The following is a 17,573-nucleotide window of genomic DNA, read 5'->3' as shown; positions in this document are numbered from 1 at the left end:
AAAAAAAAAGGGAAATAAATAAATAAATAAAAATAATAAAAAAAGGAAAGCAAACTAAGTAAATTAAAAAAAAAAAAAGAAGCCCACCCCTTAAAATAAACAAAACCAGTCCTCACTGTCATACAAATCAAATACTGTACAGAAAATATAAATAGTATATATTGCTAATTATACCAGATCAACCTTATGATTAAAATTTGACTATTCCTGAACCTTTGTTGAGGGTTGATTGAAAAACAGAATAAAGGTGTTCCAAGTCTGGTAGAATTTCTTTTCAGAGCCTCTCATTACACATCTGATTTTCTCCAGTTTCAAAGTGGATAATACATCCCTGATCCAATGCTGCACTGTGGGAGGGCCAGCATCCCTCCACGCCAGAAGAATCAAACGGCGCGCCAGTAGAGTTGAAAAAGCAACAACCTTGTGTCCCCCCACCGGCAATCCTAGCCCCCCAGGAACAACTCCAAAAAGCATCATAATTGGATTTAAAGTAAATTTTACTGCCAGAACACTGGAAAGCGTTTTACAAACTCCACCCCAAAATTCTCGTATTTTAGGACACCTCCAAAACATGTGGATCAAGTTTGCTTCTTCAGATTCACATCTATCACAAGTTGAATCTACTTCTGGATACATCTTGGCCAATTTAGATTTATGGAGGTGCATCCGATGGACAACCTTAAATTGGATAAGGGAGTGTCTGGCACACATGGAGGACGAGTGAATTTTCTTAAGAACTTTAGCCCAGGTTACCTCATTGATTGTGACTTGCAAATCTTGCTCCCAAGCTGCCTTAACCGGAGAGGCCAGAGGTGTATGTAAACCAAGGATCTTCCTCATAATTATTGAAATCGCTCCCTTTTTAGTTGGATTCAGCGATATTAATTCGTCAATTATACTATCAGCTGGTTTCTGAGACTTAGGTGGGGTTGAGGAGGACTTCCAGGAAACCCGGGCGGAGACTCTTTCTGCTCCTGCACTCGCACCTGCTGTCCATCTGCACTCGTCACGACGCCTTCATAAGGATCTGCAGGAGCAACTAGTCTTCGCCAGATTGTTCACACCGCTACAGAGTACTTACCTTGTTCTCTTGTGCTCCCAGTTTCTGTTTGCACATGCTAAAGGATTTAGCTTTCCACTGTGAATTCCGAGACACCTGACTGCTTGCCCCACCGTTGACTCAGTACCTTCTCCACCACAGCCAGCACCCTCCCCTCCACTCTGGAAACCCTCTTGGACTCAGTAAGGAAAAACATTTCTCTTCTCTTGGACACATTACCGTCTGTCCAGCTCACGCTAACCATCTTCCTCTCCTCCCAGAGTTACCTGTTCATCTGGATCCACTCAGCGGCTCATCGCTGCACCTCTTTTTAATAAACCTCGTCTTAATTCTAATCTCTCTGAGTCCAATTTATGAGTCAGCCCAGCTTTCGCCGTGACAGGGACAAGAGCAGAGCTATGTTATGATTGACAACTTGCTATTGTCTTTGTATTGTGTAGTTTTTGATGTGCCTTGCCATCACTCAAACCAGTAGGTGGCTTTCCAATACATGGCTTTCCCTAATTTTTTAAAACCTTTCTATTATTGATGTACTTGCGCGCTTTGAGCTATTGTCTGGTTGCATCAACATAAGAAAATTCATGGACTGCTCTGTTTTTCTGTTAAGTTTCTTCATAGAATTAGGAGAAACTTTAATTCTTCAAAAATCCAGACCCTTGGGAGGCAAAGAAGTCTCTAACCATGATGCTCCCCATACCAGGCTTCACAATCGCAATAAGAAGTGCCTTTCTTTCAACGTTTCCATCATCATTCTTATTAAATATATTCTTTTTGCTAGAGTGGAAACACGACACAAGATTTGAGCATCTTGTAGGTATTCTGGTGCTTTGTTGTTGCAAGATTACATGCGCTCTTGTTATATTCTTTGCAATAGATCAATCCACATTAGCAATGTAAAATAATTCCTTTAGCGTCTGACTGGACGAGCCATTAACGCAGGTGTTTACATACTTTTTGCAGTTTATGTAGAATAAAGATAAAAAAATCAATTGTTTTTGTTTTATTAGTTTACTCTGAGTTTGTCTGTAATTGTGATTAAAATTGAGATCAAACTGCATTTTATGGGTCCTCCCCCATAAAATTTGGTATTTCTTAGATGCAATTTTCTGCATTTTAACCGAATTGTGGGCCCTGTTTCAGCCCAATAAGGAACTGTCCTTTTGTTACTAAATACGGGACGATTCCATTATTTCAAGGGACGGTTGGCAACTCGTTTAGGCAGCCCAGGCAAACACATCACGCTTCCTTTAAAGGATAAGACCGGTTTTTTGACATTGGGCCCTTGATTTCACATTATAACATGATGTTCTACTCACCCCTGCTTGTTGTTGGTCATTTGGAGCTGTTCCGAAGATATTCGCGAGGCGTCTGGCTGCTCTCTTGAGATATTCGGCCATGAAACGGTTTCCTATGGGCAAGCTTATACAGGCACAAACTATGCTGTTTATAATTTATTAATTACTGTACACTAGCACTGATAACGTGGAGGTGCGTCGCTTACTTAAAAAAATCCGGGTTACTAATTTTGAATTTTAGCCGAATGAATAAATAGGCAGCAGGTCTGTGGGCTGTCTGTGGCAGTAGCACGACGATGACGTCAGTAACACCCACTTTACGACAAAAAAATCAAAATTACAGTAACCCGGATTTTTTTAAGTAAGCGACGCACCTCCACGTTATCAGTGCTAGTGTACAGTAATTAATAAATTATAAACAGCATAGTTTGTGCCTGTATAAGCTTGCCCATAGGAAACCGTTTCATGGCCGAATATCTCAAGAGAGCAGCCAGACGCCTCTCGAATATCTTCGGAACAGCTCCAAATGTTCAACAACAAGCAGGGGTGAGTAGAACATCATGTTATAATGTGAAATCAAGGGCCCAATGTCAAAAAACCGGTCTTATCCTTTAAAGTAGGCATTCGGAGACATCTCGAATAGCCTGCACAGTTTAATCCACTCTGTATAATCATCGGTGCATAAATTGAACGCAAAGCCCAGATCACGTTTGCCCCTTTCTAGTCGCCATTAATACTAATACACACAACGAGCAAACAGGAGCGCAACAACAACAGCACGCCCACGCACGGCCACAGTGAATTTAGACTGGCGTTGAGCCGACATCAGAACGCATTTGAACATGTAGTTCAGGGTCGGACTGGGAAAAAAAAAAAAATCGGCCCTGGCAATTTTCCCCGGGACCACAAACCAATGAAGTGAATCAATCCTGTGAAAGAATGAAAACAAGTGAATGAAACCTGCACTCACCCATTATGAAGTTAACTCTGCCAGCCCCATACTCTTGCCCCTGCTCAGCCAACTCCTTGACGTCGGGTATGGTTGGTAACGTTACGGCGGCTAGCATTAGCAACGAGGCTGCTAGGCATGCTAAATCGGTAAGCATTAGGCTAATGAAGAAAGCTAGTCTTTTTAGTTACATTATATTATCATCTTTCTTCTCGGCTATAACCTTTGTTTACGACCACTGGCCCTAACCTGACGCGCTAGCTGTCAAATCACCGGAAGTTTTCACCGGAAGTACTGGCGCACACACAAAAGCTCTCTCCAGACATATCTTTCTTTCATTCCGCCCAGATGAAATTTAATGCCACTCTTCGAAAATCAGAGAAATTTAAGACATTTTAAGACCTTAAAAAACGTATTTTTTATTTAAGACTTTTAGATCGTGTCCCCTCATGCACTGCAGTGTTTGAGGCAATCTCCGGTCAAACGTCAAAGTGAACCCAGGGGGGGCACACCAGCGTGGATGGGGGGGGCAATGCCCGCGAGTGCCCCCCCCCGTGGCGCCAGTGCTGTTCCATACCCACTTCATTCCATTCAGGCATGCCTCGATTCGGAGGAAGGTGCGAAACCAAATCCGAACAGACGAGTGGCAAGGTACACCCTGGACAGGTCGCCAGTCCATGACAGGGCCAACAGAGACATGTGAGACAAACAATCATGCCCATTCAAACTTAGTCCTAGTAATTTAGTATCACCAATTAACCTAAGCCTGTATCTGGACCATGGAAGGAAGCTGAAGAACCCGGAGAGAACCTAAGCATTGAAACCAGGAACCATCTTGCTGTGAGGCGACGGTGCTAACCAGCACAACACTCTTCAGTATTTACAGTTATGTAATATTTTGATAGACTTCAAATTATAAACTGAAAAATTGATTGTCGATGACAAATTAATGGCAAATAAAGGCAGTAAGCAGGCTTGTACTTCACATCATGTGACTTTTCACACAAGTGAATTACCTGAGTCAAAATAATAATGTGTGTGATAATCCTTTCGTCACAGTAAAATACAGTTTTCTCTGTTTAGATAATTACTTTCAAAGGCTCAGCCTATGCAAACATGAATGTCAGTCCAATGAACACTAACTGTATCGCTTTTGAAGGACACAGGTTGGAATAGAGTCAGTGTGCGGATCAGCTGCCAAAACAAAAGTTCAACATTTATTACAGGTGTTCTTCCCTGACTTTCTGCTGGAAAAAAAAATGTTTATTACATCCTACAGATTTAACTGTAGGATTTAACAGCTGATTTCACTCCTCTGTAGTTCCCTTCTGAGACCTCTTTGTGGGGTTTGATGTGCTACTTTTCGCCGGTTTCTTACACCGTGTGCTATTAGTGTTGCCGCGTAGTTCTACACAGGCCTATAACTATACGTTTGTAATTGTCTTAATGTGGTTGCATTACTTGTATGTATGTTATTTATGTCTGTGGATGTGGCAGAAACTGTAAGGTCTGTAGATTCTGCTGAAATGTACACCCATGGGGTATGTGCAGGCACAATTCAGCATTGCACGCTCGACAAGAATGTTGTTGAAAGTCGTGAGAAACAGCTGCTCTCACTTCATGTTCTTCAGTTAAAAATAGCCTTGTTCAGTGAAAACTTCACTGAAAAATTTGAATGCCGCTCATGAATACATTAATTGAAACCAATTCATGCACAACATTGCTGACAGCTAATATTCAAAAAAAGGTGTACAAATTCCTGAAGAAAATTACAAATATAACTAACAATTTTTTAACATTTTGTCATGCTTTTCTACCACACTACAGAAGTACAGCTCAAACAGGTCTGTTAAATGTTTCTCAGAGATGATCATCTGTCGATATCTTCTGCTTTTATCTTCTTGAAAAAAGCCTTATCTTTAGTTTAAAGATCCAGTCTCCTCTCAGCATTTTGAATACCTCCTTTCTTGACATTTAGAGATATAGCCCTGAAAGTGATTTATATACTCTTCCTAATCAAGACTCTCAGCCTGTTTAGAGCATCATGTTTACAGATTGGCCTTGAGTTAATGTGGGTAGCTCAATAAAAAATGGCCTTGCATTAAGAAAGTCAGCTCTAAGTAATTTTTTTTTTATCATCCTGTGGGAAGAGCCTTAATCATCTGTTAGTGAGTAACACAAAAATCTGAGAACGTGTTCATGTGTGCGTGTTCTCAAAGGCATGAAAATGTGTGTCTGTGTGTGTGTTTGGCGAGGCAGGTAATGCTGGACCTTGACAAAAAGATGCTGTGCCATTAATGTGCCATTGACTGCAGCTTTCAAGGCGTGTGCATTGCTTATCTGTATTTATATGTGTGTTTATGTCAACTCACCCCCTGTGAGAAGTAAAAGGCTGCAATCCCCAGTGGCCAGAAACAGCAGAGCATGGAGAAGATGGCCAGGCCAAGGTGGTCTCGTGGAGGGACAACGATGAAGTTATCTTCACTCTCGCTGTCGCTGGAGCAATCCGTCTGCACAGACAAGGTCAAAACATGTACATATTTTATGCTTCATCCATGAATACATTTCTTCAAGTTCGATAAAGCCAATAAAACAAAAAGCCGTGTCAAGCTTACAGTGACATTCATTAATATTTAATAATGTTCTCTAAATTGTAGGAAAGTCATAAAGAAGTCCATGTAGATTAATTTTAAGGCTACAGTCAGCGGTTAGCTTAGCATAAATGATGGAAGCAGGGGTGACAGCTTGCCTACAGGTACCCCTGTCCAACTGTAACGTTATCTGCCTACCAGCTCCTTTGTAGTTCACTGGCATACTATTTCTTGCTTCATTGCGCTATTAGGTGGATATCTTAAGGGTAAAATATCACTGGCTGTCACTCTAGAGGTTCAAACAATTAGAGCTAAAACGTAAAACCCAACTCAGATCTCTGAGAACTCGTGGGGCTCTTCATCAAACCAGGATTGTCTGTGGTGTCTATGAGGGAGTCTCTTTTTGGAAAAAGAACACAGTTTAAATATACAGCACTGTATCAGCTTATATCAGCCAACACCTATTCATGGCAGGGCAGGCTACCACAGCACAAAGGGAAGATCAGATTACGACAAACACAAAGGAAGCTAGTTAGGACGTCATAAATATACTTTTACATAAAAAAAACAAACATCCAGTGTTCGGGCTACGCATCTGTATGTTGAACCTTCAAGACTTAAAACCAGCAAAACGATAATCTGTCTTGTAAGGCTTTAAGTTGTGAATTCGCACAGTTTTCCACAGTTGTTTGGACCAATCAGCAACAAAAGAGTAACTGCTGGCTGTTACAGGTGTATTTTAGATGTGAAAACAGTGTGACAGTAGTGTGTTATGATTTTATGAAGCAACGAGTAGAATCTACCAAATTAGGCTATATAGCCAGATAAAGTGCCTGGTTGCTAGTATTCAAAGTTCCTCTGTAGGTTACTATTGCTCCCCACATAGCTTTTATGAAAAAGAAGGAGGAATCAGACCTCAATTACTGGCTTGTGGACAACTCTTTCACAAATTGACAGAGAATGTTATTTTGACCCCTTATCCTGAATATTTGTGCCTTTTTGCTCCAAACTTCAGTGTCGCAATGCCTGCCAAACACAAATAAATTTGTACTTTTATCTCTGGTTAAGTGCATCTATATAATAAAAATGGATTATCACCGATTTCATTTGTCAGTGATGAAAGTCAAAGTTTTATTTTGTGCCGTGGAACAGTTATGAACAAGTAGAAGTGACTTTCAAGCTGGCTGGGGTGGGGAAAGAATGCATCCCTTGAAAATAAAAAAGGCATTTGTGTAATGCGAAACGAAACATGTCACCACATTCAGGATCATTTGCTACCATAAAATGTCACAGCTCATACTCGTGGATTTTTTTGAGAGGGCTCATTAGTTTTCCATTAGTTTTGATATATGCAAATTCCTACATCTAAACAACAGATGGTATGAAAAAAACTAATCAAACACACCTCCACCCTAAAGCTTTATGAAACTATTTCACGCTCCATGCAATATTCCTCACATTATAATGAAATGCCTTCAGCAAAAGAGAAGGGATGCAAATACACTTGCATTCCGTTTACCTTTCTGATTCTTAGTCCTGATACAGAGCTGAAAATATCCGAATGTGTCACAATCATCTAATGTACACATGCATAAGTACAAAGACAAAGGCGAGATTAAAACCAGAGATTTATTTTTCATGGTTCTGGTACTGAAAAGAAATAGCAGATTTAGGTCACTGTTTTCTATATGAAACATTAAGCTGCATCCTTCCCACGTTTTCCTGTTTAGAGGATGATCCCGCAGGAGGAGAGAACACGGAAAAAAACAAAACAAAGCTATTCTGTCAGAGAAACTGTGTTCAATATCGGGTTAGATATTTCAATCAAGAAGATAAGGCAAAGCTGGCAAACGGTGGGTGAAGTAGGAATGAATTCAATAAGCAACTGAATCCTAAAATGGCAATCTGATAAAGATATGATAGAGGTTTCGCCTACATCCCCACTAAGCAATCTAAAAGCGTCACCACAAAATCTTTATTTTTCAGTTTTTTAATGGGTCAATAACTTCTAATTCTCTTTGCGCACTGCTATGTTGGCAGTAGCCCAGAACTCTACAGAGGACTTATATCTATTTTGTCATTTTAAGGGCTTCTGCAGTATCTAATACATGTGCGGTAAAAAAGGTTAAAGTGAGGAGTAATTAGTTGGCTGCAATCTGCATCTTTGCCGATAGATATCACAAAATCATATGCTGCTTCTTTTAGAGAGAAGCGAGCCCATTTCAAACAGCCGGTTTTAAGGGTGGACTCTCCGTGTAAACACAAAGGCAGAATGGGGGTGGGCTAAATGAATGTGCAGCTTATATACCCCAAAGCCAGCATCAGCGGTAATCACAGAAACAAATTCAGGTGTCTGTATAAGAATAAGGTGGCAGGGCGGAGCTGACTACTATTGCCAACACATTGCTGTCACTCAGCTGAATCCCCAGATTGCTGTGTGTAAGCACAAAGTGATGCGACACCGAGCTGCATCTATTTGGTCTATCTATTTAGCAAACGAACAAAGAGAAACGGATTAGGCCTAACTGGGACACCTTCTCTGTGCTGATAAGGTGCAACTGCAGTGTGAAAAAAAAAAACTGTAAATTAGAAGAAGTTAGGAGCATTAAGCAACAATTTACCCAGACCTAAATCAGGGATGATGTGTTGACAGTCAGTACACCAACTTTTGCAGCACTTAATAATTTGAGTGATTTATTTCGCATCATCAAAAGCAGCTCTTTCTATAAAGAGCCACAAGCACTTTTACATGTTAAAAACAGTTTTTTTCTTGTGAGTTTTCTGTGTGAGTGGCAGTGTAGTATGTCGATGTTTTCATTGTATTAAAAGTGAAATTGCTTTTAATGACAAAGAACATGAAATTGCTTATTATTACATTTGCTTCAAGGAGCGAAACAGTTTTCCGTTAATTTCGATAACACACGCAACCCGCAGCCATATTGTGTGAATGATGATGGCGGTTGACATCAGGTGGTTTGCATGTGTGGAACTAATAGCAAATGGAAATGTTGGATTAAACTTAAAAAAAACTAATCGGAACCAAAGCAATTACATTAAAACACCAGACCTGATTGAGCAAGCAAACCTTTCAGAAAATATCACATTGTGTTGTCAAGCTGTGCTCACAAACCCACTAAAAGCTGTAAAAACAGGCGCCTGTTGTACTGATCAATATTTCTTCATTCTCTCCATAATAAAATGCAGAGGCAGAAAGGTCATAACGCTTGAGCATAATGTACCTTCCATTGTGCATAATGTCATTCTGCCGTTGTGGCCTTAAGCGAGTGCTGTGGTGCACTCTCCACAGAGCCATTTCTGCTCTGTGCCATGCCTCTGAACTCACTGCACAGCCTTTTTGGCTGTTTGGAGACTGAAAACATTCCTTTTCTAGAAATCCCATTGTTTTAGGTTAGCAAGGAGAGAGAAATTCAAGAACCAGAGAAAGTTGGTGAGGTAAGCGCAGAACAAGGTTTGGCTGACTGTACAAAATGCTCGTTAATCATCAGCCTTTTACAGGAAAACAGGCATCTCATGAACTAATTATCAGCCTGCGATGGCATGATTATCTTTTCTTCTCCTCGAATTGTTGACAGCCATGAAATTAAGTCAATCTCTCAGGAATCGGGGCAAAAAATGAAGTTTTACGGGTCACAGCTCTCTACTGGATTCACAGCGAAGCCGAAGTTGACTCGATGCAAACAGCATTCTGTTTCCGCTCCGAACTTTTAATGAGCTTACAGTTGCAGTGTGTGGTGGTGCCTCGTCAACTATTCACCTCCGCTATAGTGGCGGGTCTTAATGACTATGCATGCAGATGCTGCTATGTGTTCTCAGATATGCCCTGTGGGGTAAATTTCAGGAACATTAGACAACTGGCTGACAAAATGGAAAATAGCTAATTGTTGGTTTCGCCATGTGGCACCACCAACTGCAGGGTTTGTGTAATCTGTGAACATAAAAAAACAGGGAATATGCCACTGATCACTTTGCTCGTGTTCTGTACACCACAAAACCACGGTTTTGTCTTTAGTGCTTCATTTTCCCCTGATTTAGTGGCATCTAAATGTTGTGATATGTGTGTCTACATATCATTTGTAGATGAGAAGCATGTGAACATTGTCTTTTAATTAATAATAAATAGTAATTCAGATTGTACGCAAGGTTATGAGGTTTTCTTTCTTTTGTGGAGTGCAAACATGCAAAACTGCATGTCTGTGAATTCACAACGGGTGATTTATAACCACAAGAGCGCATCTAAGAACATCAGCTTAAGTCTACATTTTAGATGCATTTAATTTAAAACTAAAATTGCCCTCAGCATCATTTGATTCTTTATGATTCTCACCTGCATTCTGTCATTTTTGTTTTTCCTTCCATTGTTGACGACACAAAAATAAAACAGTTTCCTTAGATGTTTCTTTGAGGTTTTTGAGGATATATCTTCATATTTTGAGAGCTAACTTCTCTGTAATGTGCCTTATGCATTTTTATCCAATGAGTCTATAAAAAAAAAAAGGCTCCGCAGAATGCGTTTTTGATCTAAGAAATGCAGCAGCTTGCTTGATTGTAAGAGGGGAGAAAAAGGAAATGCAAAAGAAGACCACTTTCAGAATGAAAACTACACAGAATCCAATTAAATTGATTGAAATTAATGTCGTCTTTTCAAGCTTTCTATGACGCAGAAGCCCCATGGTGGAGATTACACTCAAATTAATTGTTGCACTGTGCGATCATACAAAGGTAAAGCATGCAGGGAGACCCGGATGCAGAGAGAAACTTTCCAACCAAAGGGGACGCAATTACTTGGCTGAATGCATAAGCAAACTTAACGAGCAAATTCCATTAAAGATGCAATGCGACGCAAAATTAAATTTTCAACACATTTACAATCATACGAAAGACCATGCATTCATGTAAACTGACAGAAATGATGGATATTATCATGTCTCATGTTATGGTTTCTGGCACTTCTGCCGTATACCCATAAACATGCCATTTGGGTAGAAAACAGACAGAAGTCATTAGGATCTGTTCCCTCTCAATAGTCCCCATTTTGTTTTTATTGCTTTGTCTCTACAATAGATGGTCCAAGTTCACTTAGCATAGAAGTCATATTCAGGTCATCTCAACTGCTGCAATTTGTAGCTCTAGCAAAAGACGACATCCATCCAAACCCTCCACATTCTCTTGCAACAAACACTCGGCCTGCATCCATGCTTCATGGTCATGTTCATTTTCACTGGGTCAACAGCCCCAGAGGTGAACATACTGTAGGCTATCTTTTAGGATTAGTCACTTATCAGACCTTGTGCTCAACACATTTCCAGGGCTCAGCCGACCTGCGGAGTTCGTCCCCTTCAGGTACCAGAGAGAAACACTCAGTCACAGAGTGTGTGATCACAGTAAAAAGAGCTTTGTCATGATGCAGCGACGCAGTCCTCTCAAACGTGTATAACAGTCTTTGGGGGGGCGTGCTACCCGTGGTGAATTAATTAACAAAATATTCATTTTTCTTTCCGCTTCCTCGTCATCTCTTGTTGACAGGTGTGCAATTTAGGTTCGGGTAATGAGGCTACAATGGGGGAACCACTATAAATCACGCTTAGTATTCACGCCGTGCTGTGTAAACAGGTTGAAATGCGAAAGCGAAATTGGGTTGTGGAGCAACGAAATCAGTGATTAACTTTGACAAAAACAACAAGAGCCTGTTGAAACCTGAATGCCTCTTGTATATTTCATGTTTTTGTTTTTTAGAAAAGCACTTTTTAGGATGCTCTTGCAACCTTGGGGCTTCATGAATCACAATGTACCAGCTCCATCAGGGACCTTTGGCGTTTGTCATGCCCTGTCCATTTCCGTCTTTCTTTCCCACCACTTCTCCATTATCAAATAAAGGCACAAAATGCACCACAAATGCCCTCCTAGAAATACAACATAACAAAATGTGACACTTTCATTATCCACCCAAGGCTGAGATCAGGTAGAAGCTACAAAACAGAGAAACATTTGTATCCAATTTATTTATAATGTAACATCTCAGCGAGAGACATTACTGTTGTATTAAAGTAAAGCAGTTATAATTTAGTAGGTGTTTGATAAAGGAGTGCCTTTAGCACCATCTTCACATCCACAGAGATGTCAAAACAGACCTTCAAGGTTGACAGTGACAGACGGAGTGAATATGAGGACTAACATCACCAATGTACTGCAGCTGCCCACCAATTCCTCACATCATAAAAAGCCAGATTTCCATGGTTTTTTTTTGAAGGAGAAAAAAAAACAAGAAAAAACCCCAAGACCATCTAAATCCATCTCAATCCAACAGCCTGATTATTATGAGTCTGTCTCCAAAAGAAAAACTGCTCAGATTTGCAACAATCATCCCTTCAAGGGCTGATATTACTCAAAGCTCTTTGCATTGCAGACACATCTTTCTCATTATTCACTTTTTAATACCCTGAGCTGCTATCCAGGCAAGGATAAAAGAAGCGCTCGTTAGATTTGGCACAGAGATTGTTCGGTGCTGCTTTTTGTTTTTCTCACGCAAGAAACTTTATATCGAGAATATTTTTGTTTCTTATTCTCTAATCAACAATTAAAGCTGCATCATTTGGAATGACCAGCAGTGTAGGTGTTTTTTGACACTGACAAACGTGTCACGAAGCACTCGCTGGAATCCCTGACCTGCTTCCCAGTGGGGAACATTGCCAGCTGTGATTTATGGTTAAAGAACTGCCATCTGCGTTGAAACCATGCTCTCTGCAGCAGTGCATCAGAGGATTTATACCTGCATCATTTTAGAACCCAATATAGTAATATTTGAAATAAAGCTAGTTATGATTAACTCTTAGACAGTGCATCAAATCTCCAATAGTTCACCCTTTTAGAGCAATAGATGATTGTCAGTAATGGGCATATCAATGTACAATGCACAATTATCTTTGACAACTTCCTCTGCTAAATCCAATATTCAGTGTAAGACACAACATTAAAGAAAATGACCAATCCACAAAAAATGACCCCTCACTTACCCTTGAAGCTTCAATAATTAGTGAGTATTCTCGATTATCAGACTTCCTCAATGGTAAGTTTACCTCCTCTGGTACCAGGACACATGTCTTTCTAAATGGTCAATCCGCATGACATATAGTACTCTGTCATTCTCTAGGGCCGGTTGAAATCGGTAAGCATGTCTTTAGTGCGTTTGCAGTTTCTGTAGGGCCTTTGTTGTTAGAGATGCAACTGTCCTCCCAAAGAGCTTCATGAGAAAAAATTCCCATCTATTGAAATGTAAGTTGAATTTACGGCGGAACACAATGATAGATTCTAATATACATTAGGTGAGAGAAGATTTAAATATATATTGAGCAAGATTATGTTGTAACAGTTACAAATATCATTATTAATGATAATCAAAAAATTCAAATATCCTTATTGCTCGTGTTGTCACACACACACTTTCTCACTGAAATCTTAGGGAAGAAATTTAGAGCTATTGTTAGAGAGTACAAGTTGAGCAGTGAGGAAGGCAATCACAGCTGGAGGGATTTTCTACTTTTGTAAGGCCTTCTCAAGCAGATTTTTCCTCTCTCATCCTCTGAATCAGAAAAAAACCCCCATTAAAGAATAATATGTAGTTTTTTTTCTGCTTGAGAAATATGAGCACAGCCTCACCAGAAAATGTGTAACGGGTACATTTGTCCACGTTTCCAGAACATAGCAGTGTGATATTTTCCTAAGCTTTACCATTTGTGACTGAGAATGAAGTGGAAATATAAAAAGAGAGAGGAAAACATATGGAAGGAGCTCAGCTATTCTGCCTGGGAGTCAGCAGACCGACACTTTCAACTACTGTTCCTGCTTTGTAAGAAGTGCCTGAGGATGAATCAGCTGTGTCAAACTCATAGTGGTGACACGTCAATGGCTGACGTCGTGACAAATGAACAGCAGCAAGACGTCTTCACATCCCAACACGTGGAACAACCAATTCATCAAGTAGCCGCGAGCTGTGACTGAAGAAGAAAAACATAGTTATTGTTCAATTTTAAAGCCTTTATTGTGAAAGCGCATAGTTATGCTCTGTGGACCAACATAGCTATCACACACTCACACATGACAATGTTTCAGTTGATTGACTATATGAATAATTCAGCTAAATATGACACCACAGCACAGAAGAAACTAAGCAAAATGCTGATCTGCCGACATAAAGCAAAATAAACTTAATTAATTATATCAATTTAAGTTTGTGTGAATTAATTGATTGAATAATTCCTAATAATTAAAGAAGGGTATGTTTTTTTTGTGCTTTATTTTCTTTGACTTTATCTTGACCACTTATGAAAATTTGAATTATTTGACTCGCCACAACTTGCAGAGCAACAAGGATTCTCAGAAAGCCAGACTTTGGAATAGGTATCTTCAGTTATAAGACCTTAAAAGCCATTGCAGGATTGAAATAACCCCAGAGATCTTTTTTGTCATTTACTGCTGAATGAGCAACGTCTGAATGTGTGAAAGATTTCGCTACGAGGTATGGCACCAGCTCACACGGGGCAGACCTTTCAGCGATGGAACAATTGGTGTGCAGCAAACTCGAGAGCGATTGCATTTTGGATTTATTGAAAGAATAAGCACCGCCATTCCCTCACATTTAGAGTGAATGAGTAACCCTTCCAATCAAATCTGCTCTGATCTAAAATGCTGCAGGGTGGGAGAAGGAGGTCATTGATGTCTATTTTTAAAACTTGCCCCCTCTATTGATTTCACACCCATGCCGATGATTCCAACATGTCAGCGCTTGTGGTGCAAAAATATGACACATCAGAAGGGCGGAGAGGTGGCTGTTTTATTGAAATGCTGCTGGGGGGGAACCACATGTTCAAATTACCATGCAGATATAAAATGTTCAAATAAATGCAAATTTCATGCACTGAGATGGTGCAACAGATGGCAGACAAATAGATACGCTTTGGCTCAAGTGTTATTTTTGTATGCAGGTGAATAAGCATGGAAATTTTAATGGGCCAAATCCATGACTGCAAGATCAAAAACATCCAGGGTCACTGGCAAGACGAGCATTCTGCTTGAGGCTTTAACTTTGTCACCATTTCAAACCCATGTTTTGCTACAATTCTAAAGTCAGTAATTGCATATCCACTCATAAACTGTCACTCTGTGCAGCAGTTTGCACTTTCACTGGTGGAGTTCGCTGTTCCTGAAAGAATTATCTTTGGAAGAGAAGGACATTTGGGCCACTAAAGCACTTTTAAGCATAAACAGCACCAAGCCGCTCAAGTAATTTTTCTTTCTTTTCACTGCACTGAATTACTGACAGAGCCGCCACCAAGAGTACATTCCATGTTGCAAGTGATAAATTAATATGCCATTTGGAAATGTGGCTTGCATTATTAACGCAGTCTTTAGATTTTTACGGGTACGATAGTGTTCCCAAATCAATTTGAAGTGAAACACAACCAAAAATGAAAAACTAAAAGATCAAGTCGATTTAAAAAAAAGTGAAGAATTGAAATGATATAGTTTCTCACTGTAACAAGAACCTTTTCAAGGTTTATAAGATTCAGCATGTTCAACGAAGTGTGTCGACACTGGTCAAACCAGCTTCTGGGCTCTTCGACACTGATGCACAATGATTAATGGCATGCAAAAATATTCAAATAAACCAAAGCCAAGAAAAATCGCCCTGCTTGCTCAATTTTGTTGAATCCTTTTATGAGTCTGCTTTATGTCAGAGTGTCTGTTCAGGCACTGATAGACCTGTATCTGTTGTTTTGAAAGAAAATCTGCTGACATGATGAGACAAAGTGACAAAAACAAGTTTGTCGCAAATCAGAAAAATAATATCACTTTAATAAGAGAAAATATCTTCTTTATAATGAAAACAATAAGCAGGAATATTTAATGTTAGCTCCTCACTGGAGCAAAGAAACTGAGGAAAATGTTTCTGTTAGATAGTCATTTCATATCATAATACTTAAGAATTTCTAGTCGAAAGAACCAGCTACTGGTGGAAGAAAGGGATTCGGAATGGGAACCGGTTAATATTGCTTAACCAATAAAAAGGATCATCAATTCCACTTCACTCCTAAATCTCAGACAACTACTTGCAGAAATGAAGGTTTTACAGTCAGTCAGACCTCAGTCTGCTTGGCACAAGCACAACAATCCCTGCTGGAACTTTAAATTAAAGGTGTCAACTTGATCTAAGTCAGTGCACGTCCCCCCCCCATTTTAAAAAGTACTTTGTACTTTTTAGCATCACCAAAATGCGAAGGGGCAACAGCGCAGAGCACAAACACCAGCTCTCACTCCATGTGATCTGAAAAAATAAGTCACATGCAAATGTATGCAAATTGTTTTACACACATGTCGGCGCGAGTTGCAAATCTGACAGACCGAGAGCACAAATTTACATTTGCTTTTTCTTTGCCGACCCCGGGTGAAAGAAGAAGTGTGCACTTTTCACTTTGAAAAGACATTCGACACTTCCACACAGACCCAAGCATCCACAATGCGATTGACAGCGAACACGCGAGTTGTGCTTCCCGTCTCTGTGTCACAGCAGTTCCGCCCGATGATAACCAAACAGAGAAAACAACCTGGTGCTAAAAGTGAGTGGAGTCGAGTCCAGCTCGTACCATGTATTGGGAAAACAGCATCTGAATACTTACAAGACACAACAAAGACCCACAGGTTAAGTCTCCTCGCTATAACTTAGTATTCAGGATTGCGTTACCACATAATACGCTGCCAATTTTAGGTATAGATCTATGTTTAGTGGCTGCCTCTGACATCATACTCAGTGGGGTAACATGGCACTGAAAGGATCGGATAATTGGCTAAATTACAATAAGAATGAGTTGAGCAAGGGTAATTATCCTTGGATATATGGCGGTGAATGAATCGAATCAATCTCAGGCATTTGAGAAAATGGCGAATGAAGAGCAAGATGAAGGTATGTCCGACTACATTTCGTTTGTGATGAGCTGCTTATTGCACAAAAGCGATGCACAACGGCGCATTCTCCATCGCGTTGTTTGTTTCTTTCCGACAGCGACTACAACAGTAATATCGTCTCTTCCGACCAAGAAGAGTCAGACTTTCCGCAGAACGTCTAATTCACCACGTGCATCCACCCGTCTGCAAACATGTTTAATTTGACTTTAGACCTCTTAATCAGATCGCGAGTAATCCGATCCGATCCAATTTCTTGTAAGATTCAGGTGTCTACATGCACTTAATAACTCGATCTTATTGTAATTTAGCCAATTATCCAATCCTTTCAGTGCCATGTAACCCCACTGACTGATTATATTGTCTGACAGCTGAGTCAATAAAGCAGATCTTTGCCCATGGTTCATAATCTGCTACCTGTTAATGATCAGTCATCGATATCTAAGCGACCAACGTTTTTGAAAAATCACACCAACAAAAATCCTCTCGTGGTACAAAATTTCACTGCTCTAGTCTAGATTTGAAATTGTATGTATTGCATTCAAATTGGTCAGTACAACAGGAATCACTGTAAGCAAAACCTACTGCTCCCAAAAAGTAGTGATTTAACAGAGCTGCTTTCTTAAGTGAAGCTGGCTTATGGTCCATGTGGTCTCACCTGCCAGCGAGCGCTGGGACTAAAGTGGGAGGGATTCATTTGGCAG

At 40.1% G+C, this 17,573-nt stretch overlaps 1 protein-coding gene across 1 annotated transcript in view; it reads right to left on the bottom strand.

The window, feature by feature from the left end:
• The window catches only part of syndig1l (synapse differentiation inducing 1-like), a 46,015-nt gene that overhangs the window by 9,046 nt on the left and 19,396 nt on the right, over positions 1 to 17,573 (bottom strand). Inside the window, exon 3 of the mRNA XM_075459549.1 lies at positions 5,677 to 5,814. Within this exon, the coding sequence (XP_075315664.1) occupies positions 5,677 to 5,814 (138 nt within the window). The remainder of the gene's footprint in view (positions 1 to 5,676; positions 5,815 to 17,573) is intronic.

Source organism: Odontesthes bonariensis, chromosome 24 (assembly GCF_027942865.1).
Source record: "Odontesthes bonariensis isolate fOdoBon6 chromosome 24, fOdoBon6.hap1, whole genome shotgun sequence".
Taxonomy (NCBI): domain Eukaryota; kingdom Metazoa; phylum Chordata; class Actinopteri; order Atheriniformes; family Atherinopsidae; genus Odontesthes; species Odontesthes bonariensis.
This window is presented reverse-complemented; position numbering and strand designations above follow the sequence as displayed.